General features: G+C 38.3%; 1 protein-coding gene and 1 pseudogene across 1 annotated transcript in view; both read right to left on the minus strand.

Annotated features, from left to right (window-relative positions):
• Positions 1 to 22,305, minus strand: part of LOC131230277 (tripeptidyl-peptidase 2) — a 94,326-nt gene that overhangs the window by 20,414 nt on the left and 51,607 nt on the right. The window contains exons 20-24 of the mRNA XM_058226114.1: positions 20,330 to 20,458; positions 20,054 to 20,154; positions 19,840 to 19,957; positions 12,555 to 12,634; positions 11,462 to 11,534 (exon numbers count right to left, since the gene is read on the minus strand). Of these exons, the coding sequence (XP_058082097.1) occupies positions 11,462 to 11,534; positions 12,555 to 12,634; positions 19,840 to 19,957; positions 20,054 to 20,154; positions 20,330 to 20,458 (501 nt within the window). The remainder of the gene's footprint in view (positions 1 to 11,461; positions 11,535 to 12,554; positions 12,635 to 19,839; positions 19,958 to 20,053; positions 20,155 to 20,329; positions 20,459 to 22,305) is intronic.
• Positions 1,065 to 1,707, minus strand: LOC131230278 (probable histone H2A variant 3; annotated as a pseudogene).

Consider the following 22,305-nt stretch of genomic DNA (forward strand, 5'->3'; position numbering starts at 1 on the left):
TAAAAGGTCTGGGACTCCAGCTATCAGACCCTGTGTCGGGCAGATTAGGTCTATGGTCCCCAAAAAAATCACGGAAGCCCTTTCGATTGAACCATGGGGAATCTGTCCAGCCGCGAATGACAGGAGCACTCTACCCATTGGGCAAGTTGAAACTGGCCCCAGGCATCGGAATGTCAATAAGCTCGAATATCTGAACCCATCCAGAGAAGTCCTTCAAGGTTCGGGCTTCGCCTTCTCGTAGGCAGAGTTATCAAAATCCTACGATTTACGATTTGAGTCAAATCTTAAGCAAAACGATTTAAATCCCACCTTTGAATCCCTTTTTATATAAATCTTGTGATTTTATGATTTGAATCCTATGATTTACAATTCAAATCCCGATAAGAGATTAAAGGACATATATTTTCTTCAACATTAAATCATAGAGCTTCTTTTTTTTTTTGTTTTTTTATGATTTCTTATTTCTTAATTGGTTGAAACACCAAATTGATGTATGACTTATCTGGAATGTTCTTATGGATGGTTATGATCATGTTGAATTATATGTATTGTGAAATGATGGTTAGAAATCAAATTATTTTTTTTAATCTGCAAAATCAAATGCCACTTTTCCAATGTGATTCTACATTCAAGAAAGGAAACAAGAACGTAAATTATTAAAGGATCCTTGTATGTTTTTTAAGGAAAAAAAAATAAAATCATGAAAGACAAAAAAAAAAAAAAATGGAAATATAAGAATCCTTTAACACTATCATGACATGGTATTACTTGGTGCATATTGATGGCAAAAGGATGATTGCTAAGTTTTTAATTGTTTTTTTTTTTCTCTAATTTATTTATATTTTCATATTTTTTAAAAAAAATCATAAAAATATCTTACGATTTGTACTTCGATACGATTCAACCCCTATTACGATTTGTGATACAATAACGATTTCAACAACATTACTCGTGGGTGAAATAGATGGCGTTGAAGTCTCATTCGATGCACCAGGGGATCACTCATCTACATGAAACTAGAGGATTATTTTTTTTTATTTTTTTTTCACCCAGATGAGAGAGACTTTTAGTAAGAAAAAAAGGGGGAAATATAGTATCCATCAGTAAAGGGGAGAGCAACAAGTTTCAAAACCATAGGGTCTGTAAAGATGTACATCTCAAGACGACCACATCAACAAGGTCTAACTGCAGCTCTAGCAAGAGTATGAGAAATTAGAGAGAGTCGAGATCTACTCCTTTGAGGACTTATTAATGAGTGATTTGTGAATATGGGGGATGACACCACCTCCTGCGATGGTTCCTTTGATAAGGGTGTCAAGCTCTTCATCTCCTCAGATCGCAAGCTGCAGATGCCTCGGAGTGATACGTTTCACCTTCATATCCTTGCTCGCGTTCCCTGCCAGCTCCAGCACCTCTACAGTCAGATACTCTAAGATGGCTGCCGAGTACACAGCAGCAGTAGCTCCCACTCTTCCATTGGCTGCAATTCGCGACTTCGGGTGACGATGAATACGGCCCACTGGGAACTGAAGACCAGCTCGAGAAGAAAGGGAGACTGGCCTTTTCTTATCTTTATCTTTGGAACCCTTTCCCATAAGCAAACCTTTCGCGCCTTTACCAGACATCTTTCCCGCCAAAAAAAAAAAGAACAGAAAATTTCTTTGATGATGGCCGGGAAAATCTGCCCTGAGAGGAGAGGAAGTAGAAGAGGAACTGCAAATTAGTGACATTATAAACTCACCACACCAGTTGTCCTCCTTCCTCCAAATTCGAATTTCAAGCCACCAGAATGCCCCCCAAGGATCCCACTGCATCCAAGTAAACAAACTCTTTAGTCTCCCGACCTCACACAGAATCCAAAGCAGCTATGTCGAAAGAAGAGAGCTTGGTCTCCTTCAGTGTGATTATATAGGCCTTCGATTTCTTATACAATTCCTTAATCTGGGTGCACTTTCCCCCCATCCCCCTGATGTTCCAACCAAGAATGGCCATTGGGAAATTAACCTCACCTGTCTTCTCCTAGTCAGTTTGTTGATCTTAAACCATGAATCGTAATTGATTGTGCTTTCAAGCCTCGACTGCTCCCTCTAACCTTTACAAGTGCACCCTATTGGTCGCCTGAAGCCCAAACAACCTTGTTCGATGAACTAATACAGAGTCATCACGAGCTTAAAAAGACATACTGAGCTTCCTTCCTACCCTGTTGATCACCTCCTTAGTCTAGTCTAAGTCCTCCTCAAAGATAAAGTTGTCACACGGACCTCCCTTTCATTTGTGATTTGCAATGGAGTGACATTCAGGGTATCCATCACTTCAATACTTGAATTTGTAACCCCATCTCCTAGAGGGCATTCAGTGTTGGCTACTATAATCACCCTAGATTCCCCAACATCTTTGTTTGGAAGGGGTTTCAGCTGTTGCACTAGAGGTGTCCTTAAACGAAGAAGCTCTCGCTATCTTCCCCCTCAAGAAGGAGAAAACCATGATCGAGGGATGGATGACGTTCTCGCTTCTGAGGGTGGCGGCTCTCGAACCCCCCCTACTATATGGTTAGAGAAGTCACTTCTCAAGGGTGAAATACCTAGCTTCAAAGTCTCCCACATGTGACGCAGACGTAAGATGAGACGGACAAGACATGTACATCGAAGACACGTACGTCGAACTCCTCCACGACAATCGCACAAGAGATGGCATTTGTTGGATGAGAAGCGTCAGTCACACAGGTGATTTCACACGTGGTGAGAGGCAACGTCCCAAAGGCTTCGCCCACTGCTCCTCCATTGACAACTAGAAGCAAAGCAAGGAGTACATGTCGCCCCTTGAGAAAGAGAAAAAGCCGGATGAGATTTGCTTTAAACACACGTCAACTCTATCTTAGAGGGAAAGGAGGCTCTAGACAGAACCTCTTCCATCGAACCTTTAGGACCTTCCGTGTCACTCCAAGGCTAGGACCCCTCCTTAGCTTTGGGTCGAACCTCATTCCGATCCTTTGCCATCACCTCGAGCTCACAAGGAACGTGGACCTAAACCAAACGGTGTTCTTGCAAAACACTTGACCCCATCCGACAACCAAGGATGCTCCATATTGTCATCCACCTTTTGCAGTCTTCTCAAAGAATGGCACACCGATGCCCCTCCTCTTCGTACTCTGCCAAACCACAACAGTCATGCTCCATCTTCCCAATGGCGGCATGCTTGCATGAAAGGATGTCGGACCCCTTCACGATGCTTCCAAGCCTCCCCCACCTGCATGGAGAACCCAAAAATGCCTCTTTCGTGACCTTGAGTTGGATCTCTCCCACTCTGATAGTCACACAAATGCAAGCAGCACTCATATCTTTTCCAACCTCAGAGGCTTCATCAATGGCAAAAAACTCCCAAAGACTTTCTCCAATTATAGCAAAGACATCCTTGTTCCATAAGGCAAGCTCGCCTAAAAAGGTGAGGAAGGCATTTCTCCCCCAGCCTACAAGGCCGGAGGATGGGACCAACGACCAGCATGGTCTCCACTGAAGTCCAATCTGCATTGGAACCTCAGTGAAGGATGGGATATAACGATAGAACAACGAGAGTGTCTCTAGAGGGATCCCCCAAATCAGAAACCACGCCACGTCTCCCTAAGATAGGCCCATCCTCCCATTTCTTGATGGAACAAATCGAGCAGACCTTGAATCTCGTCCCAGCCATGACAAGCCAATTGAGGTCCGTACCCAGTTTTACCAATATCCAAATTGTGTTAGCCTTCGGAGCAAGCTCTCAGCCACACCCTGATTTGAGAAAGCAACATCCCTTCTTCGTCTCCGCCAGCACAGACCATAAAGTAAAGGTCTAGCATTCTCCACCACCCTCAGATCAACATGAACCTCCAATCCCGAGGAAGATTGCTCCATTTAGACCAATCTACTCGCTTATCTTCTGCAATGGAAGCACAGACCCACCCCCTACAAGAGCCTCCTTCAAGAATTTGGATTTTTCCGTCAAGGCTTCGACTCCCTTGGTCCTCCTGGCAGTAACATCTTCCATATTGGCCTCCCCTTCCCCTTTGCTCCCTATTCCCTGCACAAAGTTCCCATCTTGCTCGACTTCTTTAACTCCCTCTAGCCTTTCTGTAACATTTCCTCCTCCCTATTTGCCTTTTCCGGCCCAAACTTCACTCTTTGCACAAGCAGCTTCATCCCTACAAAACTTTCACCGTTCTTTAACCTGACTCCATCTTCATATGAACAAATGTGAGCTCCCAAGGGGTTCCTAACCCTCAAAGATGAAGAATCAACACCTCGAACACCTCGTTTGCTTTCCCAAAGACCCTAACAAAGTTAACAAGCAACCACCCTCATGAAAACCCTTCACAAATAGAGTTGGAAAAACCCTAAGTGTGGTTTTAGCCACCCCTTTTCAACCATTACCCGCCCCCTTTTTTCCTGCTCCTGCTAGCTCCAACCTAGCCTGCCACTTCATCTTCTTGAAAATTGTCCCCCTATTATGTTAAAGTGATGAGGACATCACAACACATACACCTTTGTGTACATATCGGAGGAGGTGGGCCGCACCACTTTCCTTGTGGCTAGGCGAGTATCTTTGATTGTGTTGAAGACCGTGTGCATGTGCGAGCATTTGGAAAACCCCACACTAGGAAGATGCACATAGGCTGTTTTATGGAGTGATCTAGACCGTTGGATTGGAGGGGCGTGACGATCGGACTGTTGGACTGCATGGATCACATGATCGAGTCATTGATCGTGCATCATCCACATCAATTTTTTTAGACTTTATCATCTTTTAGAATTTAGTTTTTGATTATTTTATGTTTAGACACATTATTTGTGTTTTTAGTTGATTTTATTTAGACTAGGACTGTTTTCGTTAAAATTCACAAGACATGGTGATTATTGTAATTATTGAAACTTCTTAGAGCTATAATTGTGGGGTAAAAAAAAAAAAAAAAAAAACTTTGCTCTTTTTCTTCTTCTTCCATCTTCATGAGATTTTAAGGTACTTCCATGTGATTTGAAAGAGAGATTGGTATGAGGCTAATCTTCATCAATGGAGGTGCAAGATCTCCATCTATCGCCACATCACCATCCCTTCATTCTCCATCAAGGTATTTTCTAAGTTCTTCAATTCTCCCATTCCAAATATTCTTGTTCTTCTAAACCTAACTTTCTCATACCTATCAACAATCCAAACCCTAGAGGGCCAAAACCCATCCAACCTAGCCACGCGTGTGAACCTCTCGAGTTGGCCGTAAGGCCACACCTTGTCCTTTTTTGGTTTCCCATTACCATTCAATCAAAACCCTCTTTTCTCTTTCTCAAAACCCTAACCCTAAACCTAGAAATCCCTAACTTTCCTATTTCCATAATCCACCAAACCCTAGCTCATCCCATTAGTCAATTAACCCTAATCCTTACATCCCATCCCTCTAAAACCCTCATTCCTCATTCCCCACATCTTCACACCTCAAACCTTTAACCCCTTCACCGAATTTGATCCCATGAACCCTAATTCCTAGATTTCCCTAATTTCCTAAAACCCTAATTTCACCCTAGGTAGTATTAAGTCTTCCACCTTGATATAGGCTTTCCCTATGCTAGTTGGATGTCCCTACATCCATTAGATCCTTGTTTCCTTTACTTAATGATCTTGTATAATGATGCTTAGTAACCTAGGCTAGGATTATGCATGATATTCTTTTGGTTTTCTTAGTATTTGTGATGATAATGGCAAGGTTTATGTTTTTTTTTTTTGTTAATTACCTTAATTTTGTTACTTGATCTCACATGATATTTGTTTCATGCATCGGTCCTACATCATAAAGTCACTACCCTCAATACCCCCCTTTGACATTTCCCAAGGTAAGGGGATCTCCATCTTCATCCTTACTCCTTTCTAAGCATTCCCTTATGGAGGCCAATTTCAGAGCTTTTGTGGATGTCTGGCTAGCCTTACTGTCTCCCCTCGTCGCTACTCCCTTTGGAGCTTCCCCTCCTACATTCGCTCTATCTACTTCTCGCAGCTCCACTCCCTTTTGGTGAATCTCTCACCCTCGACGGATCTCAGGATCTTGATAATTCTCTTGCTCTCATGAGATCTCGGCATTCTTATGGTAATGAAGGCAATAAACCAAAGAGTACAAACTCCATATTCTCACCTATCAATGCTCCTAAATTCCACGCGCAAACAGCGTTGTCAAAATCGTATAATTTACTATTCAAATCGTACGATTTTAATCATATCATACGATTGTATGATACAAATCGTATGTGTGAATCTCAATCTAGTAAGAATTGTAAGATTCGAATCGAATTGTACGATTTGATAATGCCTTTAAAAAACCAGCAGTTTCCGGTATAAAAATCGATATTTTCCTCTTTTTTCCATAAAAGTTTTAGGGCTTTTTGTTTAAAAAGGTATTTAGGCCCCACACCAGTTAGAATAACACTTTGCTAGTTTTGAGAAATTTGGAGACTTTTGGACCATAGGAAACCTAGAGAAGGAAATCGACATATCTTTTTCGTTGCTCAACGGAATCGAACGCTGCTTGATGCATTCAAGTTTTATGTTAAAATAGGTAAGAATACATATGAAATATGCATTTATTCTTGTCTATTTCATTTCTTTCATATTTAGGTGAAAATATGCGTTTTTTGGAGAGAAAATTAGTATATTTCGATTTTTTTCATTTTTTTTTTCAGTTTTTTGCAATTTTTGTTTAGGGCTTCTGTGTTTAAAAGTTATTTAGGCCCCAAATACATTATAATATCACTTCTTTTAATTCTTTTGAGAGAATGGTGAGATTTGGAATTTATGTTGGCCTAAATAGTTTTTTTTTTTTTTCAAGAGTTTTCTCATTTATTTCAAATGTTCAATAGTTTTCTCATTTTTTAATGATTTATTATCTTCTATGTTTGTGTGGAGACAAAACATTTTTTTTCTTTACATGAAGGGTTGTCACTTATATGTTGGTTCTTTTTTAACATTGGAGATGGGAAAGAAATTGAAGACCAAGGACAATGATCTTACATGAAAATATTGTTCAAAGATGGATGAGAACAATAATCTCCACCTAAGATGTAATTTTTGTTGGAAAGCATATTGGAGAGGTATGTTTCGAATGAAACACCACCTGGCCCGAACGCATGCCCACAAGTTGGTGATGATATAGCGGAAAGAATGGTCCTGGATTCAAGGCACATGGTCACCATTGATGAGCAGATGGATAAGTTCAAAAGGACATATGTTTTATTTAGAAGAGAGACGACAAAAATAACTAGAATGACAAAGCAACCAGGTAATTTTACTTACAATTATTTTGCTTCTTTGCTTTTGAAGGTCTGCGGCGTGTGCCCATTGTTTATGAATTAGTTTATTTATATAATTATATATGATTGTTTTTTAGGTTTATGGTGCGAGAGTTACGAAGATGAGTGTTTGGAATTGTAAAAGTTGGCTATTCGTATTTTGAGTTTGACATGTAGTGCTACTGGTTGTGAGCGCAACTGGAGCACTTTTGAGTAGGTGAGACATTATTGAATTCATTACTCTACTTAGGAATTCACCATGTAGGGACCAATAGCCTTATGTTATATAATATTACGTTCATTGCAGATACATTCAAAGAAGAGGAATAGACTCAAGCAATAGAGATTGAATATGCTCATCTTTGTGAAATATAATCTCCAGCTCGAAGTCCGTCATGCAAAGAGAGAGAACGACCAAGGACTTGATCCTATATGCTTATTAGATATGGAATCTGATGATGAATGTATCACAGAGAAAGAGGAACCTGCACTTCCTACAGATAACAGTTGGGATATCCAAAGAACAAGTCTGGGATTTCTCATTACAGTTCGGTTGTCAAGAATCTTCTTTTCCGACAACCCACCTTGGTTTACCGTTATGTATTAGAAAATTGTCGAAATACATGTGGAACAAAGAGATTGGACAATGTGATAGGAAGATGTCTAAATGGAAAGCAAGGTGCCTATCAATGGGTGGGAGAATGACTCTGATCAAAGTGTCAATGTCGAATATGCCGGTCTACTTCATGTCTATATTTAAGTGTCCAAAGTCTAAAGCTAGAGGAGAAGAATCTAGCTTTGTTGGGAAAATGGATTTGGAGGTTTGGGGAGGATAGGGGAGCCAAATGGAGAGAGGTCTTAGCTAGAAAATATCGGATAGAGGAAAGGGGTTGGTGGATAAAAGGATCCTCACCGTATCGATCCTCTTCTCTTTGGAAATTAGTGGCGTCATTGAAAGATAAAGTATGGGAAGGTATAGGCTTCAGTTTGGGGGATGGCAGAAGTATCAACTTTTGGAGGGATAGGTGGGTGGGAGATGAGAGGTTCCCATTATTAGTGGGGTCAGCTTCAGAAGAGGTTGTGTGAGAGGTTCCCATTATTAGCGAGGTTAGCTTCGGAAGAGGGGATGAAGGTTAGTAGCTATTTTACGGTGAGGGATGGAGTAGTCACTTGGTCTCCGTGCCATAGAAGGAATCTACGCAACGAAGAGTTTAAAGGCCTGTTTGGCCAGACCGATCCCATGGTATTAGGAGGGATGGGATTGCGATATCCCGGGATATGCATGACGAACCAAACAGACCCGGTGAACTTATCCCGGGATATAAGCAATCTCATGGATCTTAAAACAATCCACTAACATCACCATAATTACCTTAAAATTGATCCCATCCCTTGGTTGGACGGATTAGAAGGTAAAATCCCGGGATATGCTGGGTGTGCCAAACAGACCCAGTGAACTTGTCCCGGGATATAGCAATCCCATGGATCTTAAACCAATCCACTGACACCACCATCATTACCTTAGAATCCATCCCATCCCTCCTAATCCTATGGGATTCGCCCGGCCAAACAGGCCCTAAAGAACTTTTGCAGCTTTTTCCACTATTAGAGAAGGTTTCTCCAAGGCTATTAGAGCCAGATTCCATAAAATGGCTAAAAGAAAAGTCAGGTTCGTTTTTAGCTAGATTGCTTTATCGATCAATGTGTGATAGGGACGGCTTTATTTGGGCAGCCCCTACATCTTGGCTATGGCGATACAGCAGTCCCTCAAAGGTGGTGGTTTTCGGTTGGCTTGTTGGGAGGAATAGAGTGCTAACAATTGATAACTTGCGTAAGAGGAACATGATTCTCCCCATTGTTCATCTCTTGTGCTACAAAGATGCAGAATCAGTAGATCATATCTTTATCCATTGTTCTTTTGCATGGGAGGTGTGGAATCATCTTTTGCGGCTATTTGGGGTTGATTGGGTGCTCCAAAGATCAATAGAGGATTTTCTCTTATCTTGGCATCGTGGGTGAATAGGGAAGGCAGGGAAGAGAGTGTGGAGGATAAGCTTCTTAGCAGTCCTTTGGGCTCTGTGGTGGGAAAGGAATGATCGGTGTTTTAGAAATAAAAAGGAAAGTATTAAAATTGTTATTAGGAAGGTGATTTTCAATGTAAAGGAGTGGGCAAAAGTGAGAAGTTCTTAAGTGGGAAGTTTAATTGGGTTTTTCGTTTGATTTGTACTCTATGGTTCTACATTTGTATTTTTCGTTTTTCCTTTATAGTGTTTGGTTGTGGCCTTTTTTTAAACAAAAATATCATCGTCGTTTCAAAAAAATAAAAAATAAAAAAAACATGGATGGACATAGGTGAATGCTTTGTCAAAGGATTAGAGGATGTGCAAGGGGCAGGCGGGTCCACATTAAGACCGAATTGACGACATTGTATGATTGCATGTCGTATCGCATGATTCGTATTTTTGTTGTTTAGTATTGACTTATAATTATTAATTAATAGTCTTATATTATAATATATTGTGCCAAAACTATTTTGTAAGTCCTAGAAAAATTGCTAATCGAAGTAAATTGAAGCGAAAAGCGGAAGTGATAGAAGAAGAGAAAGATGAGTTTATTTCGACATCTAATTTTGAAGATGAAGATGATGTTTATAATGTTGATCTCATTGATGATGAGGAGGATAAGGACGGCACCGCTGTAGCCGATGAAGAATAGATTTGTTTGGAATTTTTATTTCCTTTTCGACTTATAGAAACAAGTGAATAGAGAATACATTATACATTTAAGTGGGGATGGGGAAAATGTTATTTTTTGAATCATATAAAAAACTTACATGTACATGGGATGGGAAAAGGGTTATTTTTTAAACTTGATTATGACATGAAGATACAACACAATCACAATGAATCAATGATATATTTAGTATACAGTTTATCACAATTTTAGATTATTTTGTTTTTGCATATTCATGACATCGATGTGTTCTCTCTCTCTCTCTCTCTCTCTCTCTCTCTCTCTCTCTCTCTCTCTCTCTCTCTCTCTCTCTCTTTTCTTTTTCTTTTTTTTACAATTTTTATATTTATTATGATATTCTGGAAAAAATAAAAATAAAAATTCTTACGATTTACAATATGATTCATGATACAATACGATTCGGACACCTTTACAATTTATGAGATGATAACGATTATGACAACATTGTTTGGCAAGACAAATCCTATTCTCCTGTAGTAGCTTCTTCACCCCCATTTGTTCAAAATTACATAAACTGCTAATATACCATGTTATCAAAATCCTATGATTTACTATTTATGATTTGGGTTGAATCTTAAGAAAAACGATTTGAATCCCAACTTTAATCCTTTTTATATGAATCCTACGATTCAATGATAATGAAACCTATGATTTATGATTCAAATCCCTACTTACAATTCAAATTATACTTGTTCTCTTCTATTTTATGCTTCACTTGGCTTTCATTTTATGTTATTAACTAGATGGGAATCGTTTTTAAAAGGTAAATTAATTTATTTTGTTTTTTTTATTTTATAAGAGATTAAATGATATAGGTTCTCAAATCATGGAGCTTTTTTTATGTCTTACTTCTTAACTAGTCAAAATACCGAATAGATCTATAACTCATTTGGAATGTTTTTATGGATGGTTACGATCATGTTACCTTATATGAATTGTGCATAGAGGTTAAAATAAAAATATCTTTTTTCGTCGGTCCACAGAATCAAATGTTGCTTTCCCAACGTGGTTTTACATTCAAGAAATATGACGACATAAATTATAAAAGGATCCCTGTATGTTTTTTAAGAGAAATTTCTTGAAAGACCCCAAAAAAGAAGAAGAAGAAGAAGAAGAAGAAGAAGATGAGAATCCTTTAATGGTGAAAGGATGATTTTTTAGCCTTTTTTATTTATTTATATTTTTCATATTTCATATTTTTTTAATTTAAAAAATAAATAAAATAATAATAATAATAATAAATCATACGATTTGCTCTTTGATACAATTTATCCCTACTATGATTTGCGAAACAATGACAATTTTGACAAATTTCTAATACGATGATATTGCAAGTAATTAAGTGAAACAAAACTGCTTATGATGGTAAATAGATGCTTAGTTACAAAAAGAAAAGAGCATTCCACCTTTTCCTCCAATTTTCTTTCAATGAACAAAACTAACTGCTTCATTTTCTCCAAGTACTGTACATTTTCATGCCTGCACCATAATTAGGGTTATGAAAAAAGATTCATGGAACAAAAAATATTTCTACCACCATAAGGAGGCATGCAGTTCATGTGACAGTGATAACAGCAAGTACAAGTGGTCCACAAAATAAGTGAACCTAGCCACAACAGTTTTAAAGTTGCCCACAAATTCAATAAATTAAAACTTAGGATGCACTTCAGTAAGTGATTGAAGGGTTCGGATCATCCATTTTGGGAGAATCTTAGAAATTCCACCCCATGATGGGACCTCATCGAATCAATGCGGATCCGAACCATGGGTCCACATGTGCATAATCATGTAACAACAAGGTATGCATTTTTTGAGGCCTAGGATATGATGATAGCTCCTTCTATAAGTGCAAAATTGGTGAACAATTTTTCTAGCAGTCACATGCTTAAAATAATTAAAACTCAGAATAGAGCTTTCTGATTTTCAATACCCATATCGAAGCAATTTTTTTATTTTAAAGGTACCCATATCCAAGGATATCTATAGGAAGCAGCAACGTCCAAAAGTTTATAAGGGAACATAACAAATAAATTAAACAATTAAAATAAAAAAATAAAGAATTTGTTTTGCCAAAACTCTCTTGATGATTAAAGAATATCAAAGATTTTCTATTTTACCAGCATCTCGAGACTCAAAAGATTCATAATATGAACTTGCTTAATGGTGAAGCAAGCTAGCTTCGACTAGTCTAGGATTGTAAAATGATTTGGTTCTCTTTTACTGTTTGCTTTCTTCTCTACTCAGACATGGAACCATATAATAATTGATAACTGATCTGAATAACAGCCATGATAGGCAAGAAACAAAAACATTTCTGAAGTTCCATAACTTAGGAACTTTAGATGCATGGTAATTTGTTTAAAAGCATTATTCACAAATATTTCAAGGCACAACAAAATGTAACAATTTAATATCTTCTAGAATGACCCGTGTCATACTGTTTAAACTGAAAGATTGCAACATAATGTTCCAGTTCTTCACTGATGAAATGAGTCATACCTTATATATAGTTGGAGAGTGTAATCACCTTTAGGAAGTTTCACTGAATTTGGATAGACATCTCCCATTTCATAAACTTGCTATAATAAAATAAAAATAAAATTAATAGAAATAATCAGCTCCTCTGACTTGCAGAGTAAATCTAACTAATACATTTTCCATCAGTTCATAGTTTGTGACTGGCAACTTCATAACAATGGTTTGCTTCAGATAAAGGAAGAAGATTAGGAGCCATATTCTGTTCACATAGAAGTAGAAGAAACACAACCAACAGTCTGATGTGTGATTGTCTCAATCCAGCAGGCTCCCCAACCACAAAGTTAGCCACACAAGCCGACATTTGCAGGGTCATTTTACCCAATATACTGAAATGTAATTTGATAACATTTAACATAAACTATGACTACAGTACATAGAACGAATATGGCAACAGCTCTTCTAGGGTTTAGATCTGGCATACTCTCTAATGCCAGAATAGAGTAATGGCATCTGATTTGCTTTTCATAGGCATGTCTTAACATGTATTTCCCATATGCAGGATTGTCAAGTACCATCTATCTAATATATTATCATGAAATGAAAGACAACAAAAGTATGCTGCTCAGCCGCACCCTTGATACATGAAGAAAAAGACCTCAACAGGAAAAAAAAAAAAAAGACTAAAAAGTTACAGTGAATAAAAAGAAGTAATCGATTTTTGGATTGACTTGTTTGAAATTTTGAGAAAACTGTCATTAATAGATGAACTGCTTATGGACATGCATGAGAAATTGTAGTGAACAAAGTCTGTTTAATAGTGAAAGGATGGAATTTAAACAAAGCAAGAAACCTTTTAGGAAATGCTGATGAAGGGCCTGTACCAGCAAAAAATTACTTTTGGTTTCCATGCACATACTTTTTTCATCTAAATGGCAACTAGATTGTATTATGATGAAGAAAAGTAAATAAATAAATAAATAAAAACAGGAGAACAGATGGAGAGATTATGAGACATCATTCCATCCAGAAAATACAAATCAGCCCCCTCACCCCAAAAACGCATGCAAGAATATCCATGGATCTTGCAGAATAGAATCATCATCAATATTTAAGCTGTATACCAACTAACTCGGGTCAGGATATCCCAGTCTGAAAAAGACACCTTTTGAATCCGGGATTAGATCTGGCTTATACCATTTATATTGAATGTTCATGTTTAGAGATTCAACCAGAACTCTTTTATCTTAAAAAAGTTCTGCTAGTCCTCTCTTTCCATATCCCCCACACAGTAGCATATGGATCATCTTCCAAATGGTAACCCCTCAAGGATAAAATGGACTTCTTCCCCATATCACAAGCAACTCCAGGATGGATTCATTGAGGGCCTCAGACACACAAAGATGTTGAAGAAATGTCAAAAAACTGCTCTTCTGGCTCCACTGTGAAGGAAGAGATGGCTGGCCAACTCTTCCGCCTCCCTAGACACGATGCACATGTTTGGAATGGCAACGTTCCTCTTCTTAATATTCTTGACACTGAGGATTTTGTTTTTTTATTGGTATAGAATTTTATTAAGAAGAAAAACCACACACCAGCAAAAGGAAACACCCAATAGACATGAACCACAGAACAACACAACAACAACAACAACAACAAAAAAACAAACAAAAGCCTCACCAGCAGCCTCTAGTATACAAAAACCAGTATTTTAAATAGCTTGTAGCATGTAGTGTAGTGTTTGCCCCTCAAGCGTAAGCTACACAATAATTAATATTTTTAAATTAAAATAATAATAAAATATGATAAAATTTACAAATTGCATAATTCCTATGAGTCTAGATTGTCAACCACATATTTTCATGCAAAATCTCTCTTTGCCTTTCGACATCTCTAAGTAGACCTCTTTTTTTATTTATTGAAACATCAAAATTTCATAATATGGACAATAATTTGTCCAGATTGATCTAAGTGCAATATCCATGATACGGACCACAATTTGGATGATTTGGATTGATCTAATGTAGTGCCACTTGTGACGGGGATGAGTCACCACAATTTTAAAATTGGTGTTAAACTAACATGGCAAAAGCACTTAAAAAAGGAGATTTCGGGTAGCGTACACTACCTACACTACACGCTACATATGCTACATTTGGCATACACTACATGCCCTATGGCTTACGCAACTAGGAGGCTACGCCACGTAGCGCACGCTATGAACGCTACTAAAAACATTGATAAAAACATGCACAATAATAATAATAATATGATGGTTTGGACACATACAACGGAGAACAAAATTTATGCCTGTTAGGAGTGAGTTGCTACAAGGTAAAAAGCACTAAAAGGGGCAAGGAGGAGGACCAAAAGGATGTCGATAGGGTAGTAAGAAAAGATTTATTGACCTATGGTCTAACAAAAGGCATGGCCCTTGATAGAGTGGAATGGCCGAATAGGATTCATGTAGCCGACCCCAATTAGTTGGGATAAGGCCTAGATGATGGTGATGGTGATGCATAATAATAAGGAGAAGACACAAGATTAAGGTATTAAAAAATGGAAACTATCCCCAAAAGGGAATTCTTGCTTTTAGCAAGAGCATTAGCCTTAGGCCCTCAGCATCAGCACCCCATGGCATTGAGACAAAAGAGATCAGACGGCCAATGCACATCTCAAGCTTCCACCACTTCATGAGCCACTAGCCAGTGATAGTAGCTAGAATAGGTCTAAAGAATAACATTTGAGGAATTGACTTCAACAATGGTTCGAAGAAGGTTCATCGCACAAATACATTTCACTGCTTGTATAAGGGTCTTCAACAAGATTGGAGTCCCCAAATTCCAATTGGCTTGGATAGTTTTGCCAACACTATCCTATTATTGCCTCTGATGATACCCCCAACTCCCATCAAGGTCATGACAGTGAGGATTTTGTCAGCCATGGCAATCCATGCAAACGCTTGGACCCTCACGGAACCGAAGATTTCAGCACCTTATTGACTAAACATGGGGCCCCATCCCTAGCTGAAGTTGACCAAATGGACTTGAAAGTAAGCTTACCATGCTTTGTTCATTTCCAAACTTTCAGATCTTCAACCCTCGGATCAATACGTGCCTCATATAACTTTCCCACAAGTCCACTATAGGACCCCATCCCTTCCACAGTCAGATCCGGCCAAAGAAGCACGTTCCAAACCACTAGGCCCCCATTAAACTCATAAAAATCCAACACTATTTCTTCTTTGTTGACAAAAAGTGAGAATAAGGAGGGAAAAGATTCTGCAAATTGGACTTCATCAAGCCACGCTTTGTACCAAAAGTGATAATAGCTTACCAAAACTTTCAACCCCCCAGTCGTGGATTCACCGTATTTTCTGTAGACAACATTCCTCCATAATGCATCCAGTCCTCCAATTCCTTTTCTTTTTTTTCTCTACTCTTCTCAGCCCAATATCACCATTCCTCTTTAACTTTTTCACATCCTCTCAATTTACAGGGTGGAACTTATACCCATATGCTTTCCCCTCCCCAATTTTAACTTGGTGAGAGTAATTCTTCCACCCAAGGAGAAGTAAAATATTTGCCATGCGTCCAACTTTTTCTGAGTCCTATCAATGATAAGACCCCAAAGGGACGATGCTGAAGATTTACCTCCCATCATAAGCCCAACATACTTCACCGGTAGCAAAACTTCGCTGAACCCTTCCAATTAACCAGATTCTTCTATTTCATCCTCAAATGCCACCATGGTTGTGATGGTGCTTTTATAACACCCACCTGAAGGCTTAATACTACTTCAAAATACTAAAGGAATTCTTTGAGACTTATCACCAGCTCTAAAGATGCACCACAAACAGTGAAAGTTTAATCTACAAACTGAAGGTGCAAAAAACAAATCTCTATAGAGCCCATGTCAAGCCCTCTAATGAAACCGAACCTGGCAAGCCTCTCCAAAAGAACCAAACTCTACAATTATGGGAGGGGGGGTCACCTTGTCGTAGCTCGTAGGCCTCTAAAGCTAGGAAAGAAGCCAAAAAATTTTGAAAAAGGCACCGATGAGAGACAGCATTTTGTGCATGTAATCTACTTGTCCCCAAAATCCACCCTTTGAAGAGAAAAGAATAAGAATCATAGTCCACATGATTGTCTGCTTTTTCTATATTTATCTTACATAATAGACTGGTTTCATCGTGGTATCCAAAATTGATTACGAAGCGGCCAGTACATAATGGTAACGGCAAGTACCATTATGTGTTACAGGGCCATAACAGTCGTTACAAAAACTGGCATGTAACAGCCGTAACAGTTTTTTTTTTTTTTAAGAAATTGGCCAAAATGTCAGTTACAGCACATATCATAACGGTAACGACGGTGGCCATTACAGCCACTGTTACCATTATTAAATACCTTGTGCTTTACCTTTTTTTTCCTAACACACTCGTTGGCCATTGATATTCCATCAAAGTTTTGCCTATACTTCGCAAATGCACCTTATCTTGACAAAATACTAGGCCCATGGCCTCCCTTTAGACAAAACGAGAGACAATTTGCAAGAATTTTGTACACACCTCCAACCAAGCTTACCTGCTAAAAGTCTTTAAGTTACATTTCCTCTTCAACTACAAGGATAGTTGTTATAAAAGCATTAAAGCCTTTCAATATTACAGTGTCAAGAAACTCATCGATAAAGCACATCAAGTACCCCTTGACTATGTCCAATTGGGATGGTAATGGGCCAGACTGGGCCAGGCTATGGATCGACCAAGTTGGGACAAAATGACCTAAATCCAAGCCCGCCCCAAAAATAGATTGGGCTATACATGCTAGGTCCAAGTGCGACCCATGGACCAAGTTAATAGGTCCAAGCCTAAATAGGCCTAGCTAGGCCGGGCAAGCTGCCCAACTCGCTACCACCTGCCACCACTAAATGTCCATTTGCTCTTAGAAAGCCGTGGAGCAAACATTCAAATATTGCACCTTATCCCTATCCATACCGACTGCCCTACAAACTTCCTATTCTTCAAATTCTCTCATGAATCCCTCTATTATGTCCCAACTAGTTTTACTCAAAAGGCAACCCATCAAGAAACTAACCTCGAAAGTTCTCCTTTAGAATACAAAGGAGTATACAACATTAAGTGTAGAATTTAATAATCCTTTCTTTAATTTGAACATGATATTCGATGAGTTACCCCTAGATCTGAAACTTACAAATATGATTATTTCTTTTCATTCTGTTCACTATCTTGTGGGAAAATATGAATTCCTATCCCCCTACTTCAATCGCAATGTCGTCGGTTTACATCTCCACTCATCCTTCTTCCGTAGAATTGATTGATAATAAACTTAAGAACCTCTCTTTCAGTTTTATGCCTTGTGCTCACTATTTAGAATTTAATGTCTCATAAATAAACACATAGGTTCACAAAATATAATTACTCAGCTATCAAAATGATCTCCAAAATGGTAAACTTTGATTTATGGAATTCCACTCAAATCTTATGGTAAAATCAAGTCCACCATGGAGACACTCATAAACCGCCCTACTATAGTTCTTGGCTGATAACCCCACTTTCGGTTTAATAGTACATCCCAATAGGGGACGACCACACTTGTTCAATTTCTCTCTAAGAAAAGATTCATATGAAAAAGAAAAAACCATTTTTTTCTGGACAACACATACAAAGAGACCCACCAACTGTCAAGTAATTGGTGAACCTTTGAGAAATGGACATTTATATTTTGGATTAGTTCCTTTCTTTCCTATCTCCCATTTAATATATTCTTTTGTTCCTTTTTTATAGAGAATCCGAGGCAAAGAGCAATGAAGTGGAACTAGATTTCTTCCAAAAAAGATATTTCCTTTTTCAATTGAGATGGGATGATCCTTTGTATTATATTTTTTTCTTTTAATTTATCTTGAAGGATTATATCGTTGCATATAGTATGCCCGGCCCAAATCAGCATTTGATGATCTCCAAAGTAGGCCTGGATCTATCAAATATGCATTCATAAGCTTCCTTTAAGATTGAAATGAAGAAAAGAAAAAGAAAAAAAATCTATAAAAAAATAATAATCAGAAAATAGGCCTTTATATGCATGTTAGCCAAAACCAATACAAGATGGGCACATCAGTATTGATATGGCCCATATTGACTGATACTAGTCAATACGGGCTGATGATCCACCAACCTTTGGGTTGGATTGTTTTAGGCATGTCAACGACCGATTCATATACAATACACATGTACTAGCCGACAGGGGTGGCAATGGACCAAGCTAGGGCCGAACCAAGGTTGACCCGGCTCAGCCCTGCCCTAGGTGTACATGGTCAACCGTGTAAGGAAAGTTTTAAATAATCAAAGGTTTGAAATAGTCTGATCTAAGATTTTTTTTAATTTTTTTTTAAAATCTTTTTCAATATCCTCCATCTACGACGAGTCCCATCATATAAACGGTTTGTATCACTAAAAGATGGCCCAGATCCTACGAGTGTCGTTAAAGAACACATGTATGGTGAATGGGAACAAGTCGCAAGTTTCTTTAAACAGATCATTCTTTTTGTATAATGGTGGCCCACTTGATGATTGGACCAAGCCAACAGGCTCGGCTGGACCATCAATCATTGGCTCATGCCCAGCCTAGACATTGGCCATTGAGCAAGTGAATTCTCATTGCAAACGGAGCAATCCTTCATATCTGAAGGCAAATAGCTCCCATCAGCCACAACAATAGTCAATTGACCAACACATGGATGCACAAGTGCCGATCCAAGATACACTTCATGATACCTATAATGAGGAGGGAAAGGGAAAAACGATGCATTTTAAACAAGTTCCCTTGTATCAGTTGATGAAGACATGAAGGCAACTTGGCTCCGATGCACGAATGCACCACCATTGGACCAAAAGGGGAAAGGAAATGCTCACGTAGGTGGCTGCAGAGAATAACGGGGAACCCACCTATAAATTTTACCAAACATTGCTTCACATGCCAAGAAAAACTGCCTTTAGCCTTAACTATTGCACATGGAGAGGGGAATTTGCAAACAGTTAAAAGTCTCCAGCATCCAATGCCAGACAAGCTCATTAATCCATTCCTGTTCATCCTGAAACCTAAACCCTAGACCTAAATTTTATCTTTTTATCAATCCCTAGTACTAAAATATGATAACATAAATATGAGCTAGATTACATAAGGGAATGACAAGCTGATATAGAAAGAGAACAACAATAACTAAAAGAGAAAACACAGCCATAATTATAAATTGCTTTAGTAAATCTATAGGAATGGAGGGAAGTATGGACCTTGTTTGAATCTGAAATTACATAAAATTGGGACTCAAATTTATTATCATATATGCGATTGTTAAGTAGTGGCACATGGGGCTTTACTTCAGCTCCATCTTCCAATTTGAACTTGTAACTACAAAAACCAAATAACATACAAGTTTAAATATGAATGAAATTCAAGTTCAAGAATGGAAGCAAGGAAATCCCAAAGCATAATATTGATACTCACGTTAGTGTTAGTGCAAGAATCTGTTTGCCAGAGGGTAACTTGTCACGGTTTGTAGGAAGAGGTCTAAGGTTAGAATCAACAGGCCGATAGGGGATCCTTATCTGCAAAATGAAGAATTCAAGAAAAAAGGAGCAAGGTAAATAATACACATGCATACATTCACACAAACATAGACACATGCGCATGCACACACACACGCATGCACACGCCCATATACTCTATAAATTGCATGCTTGCTTTTACCTGAAAACATCAGAGATAGGGGACCAAGCTTACCTTGTTTAAATTAGCAACAGGCACAAGTTTCTCGGACGACAAAAGAGCTTTAGCATCAATTCTTATGGGTGCTTCACTTCCATCTAGTACCACTTCCTCTTTATTGGTGTTAATCCCGTGAAATCGAATCTAAGAATTTATGTAGAAGCTACATTAGACTCTGCTACTTGCAAATGAAGAGTTTCGTTTTCTTTCTACCAATATGCAAGAATATTGTTTACAAGTATCTCTACTGAACAATGAACAGTGAATCCACATATGCACTAATATAACGAACAAAGATGCTCTAGCTATTCACAAGCCTAAATAGATTAGAAGTCAGAAAGGTGAATGATTACGGAAGCATTGCTTATCCCAATAAACAAATAAATGAAATTAGAAATATCCCATATTAATCTATGCATTGGAAAATTGAACATAATATGAGATTGTATATCATAACCAATTATAAAAAATAAAAATAAAAATAATTTTAAAAAATGGTATAAGCATGTGGCTTGTTGTTACCATGTTATGTTTGAAACATCACTTCTTTGCTGCGGTGTGGGCTTTGTAGGGCATTATCAGCATTGGTTGTGACTTGTAACAATGGAAGCCTTCTTGCAGTTACTGTTTTTCTTTTTATTTGACTATTCTTCTTACAGTTATCGTCCACACTCTTCGATATCCACCCAAAAGAATCCAACTAAAAGGAGCTAAATCTTTGGTGTAAAATAAGTAGTTGTCAAACGAGTCCACTAGTTTGTGCTTAAACCCAAGCACAAGCACATCTGTAAAATACGATTGGCAAAGGAGCTATACAAGATGTAGGAATTGCCTCTAGATATGGATAAATGACACCCAGAAAAAACAATTCTCTAAAATAATCCTACAACGAATTATCAATATCATTCCTGAAGATATGATGGGGGGGGGGGGGGGAGAGAGAGAGAGAGAAGAAGAGAGATTTCATCCTCCCTTACTCCTTAGGTTACAAGATCAGATAAAGAGGAATCCTAACCTAGTCATAATAGGACTCCTATCCTACTTATGTTTAACAAGAGATGAGAACAAAAAACACCCAAAAAGGACTGCTACACTGCAAGAGAACCATAAGTTATAGCCCACTGCTGGATATGGTGCACCCAGTGTTTGAAATATCGGTATCGCGCAATGTATCGCACCCTAGGGATACAGATATGTATCGGTTATCGCATGGGATATATCGTTTGTATCGCGTAATTTATCGCACTTTTTGGGAAACATGGGGAAACATTGGGAAAATAGTTGAATTTTTCAATGAAACTTCAAGGATTATTTAAAAAGACCTTAATACACACTTTTAAATCATAGAATCTCAAGAAAGAAGTGCACATAATAGGTTTCCTTTGTATAGGGTCATAAACTATGCATTGTCCGATTGAACTAAGACTACTATATTTAAATATGATGTAAAACATTTATAAATGTATTAAGACATGTATGAAAATACAACCAATTGATAAGGTCATACAGATTTGAATGAAAGACAAACAAATATCACCTTGATGTAAAAATTTTGTGGCCCACAAAAGGTTTTCAATGGCCATTAATTACTATTTCATGTAGTGCGGTCCACCTGACACTTTTATCTTATTCATTTCTGGGACCATGGTCTAAAATAACTTGGAAAAGCACATGAACGGCGTGGATATACAATTCATACATCAAGGCGGCAACTACTGTAAGGGGTCCCACCCACATTGCTGGTTCGAAGGTCTCACCCAAGTTGGGCTTCACTGGTACCTAGCAAGAGATAGACGGACCTATTAGGGACTGTATGGGGCCCACTATATTATATATGTTTTATCTACGTCGTCCATACATTTTGACGGGTCATTTTAGGGCATGATCCTAAAAAAGAGGTAGATTTAAGGCTCAAGTGGACCACACCACATTAAATAGTGGTGATTGAGTTATTTGCCGTCCAATCTATTCGAAACATTGTAGGGCCCATC

The sequence above is a fragment of the Magnolia sinica genome, chromosome 17 (genome assembly GCF_029962835.1).
Source record: "Magnolia sinica isolate HGM2019 chromosome 17, MsV1, whole genome shotgun sequence".
In the NCBI taxonomy this organism is placed as follows: domain Eukaryota; kingdom Viridiplantae; phylum Streptophyta; class Magnoliopsida; order Magnoliales; family Magnoliaceae; genus Magnolia; species Magnolia sinica.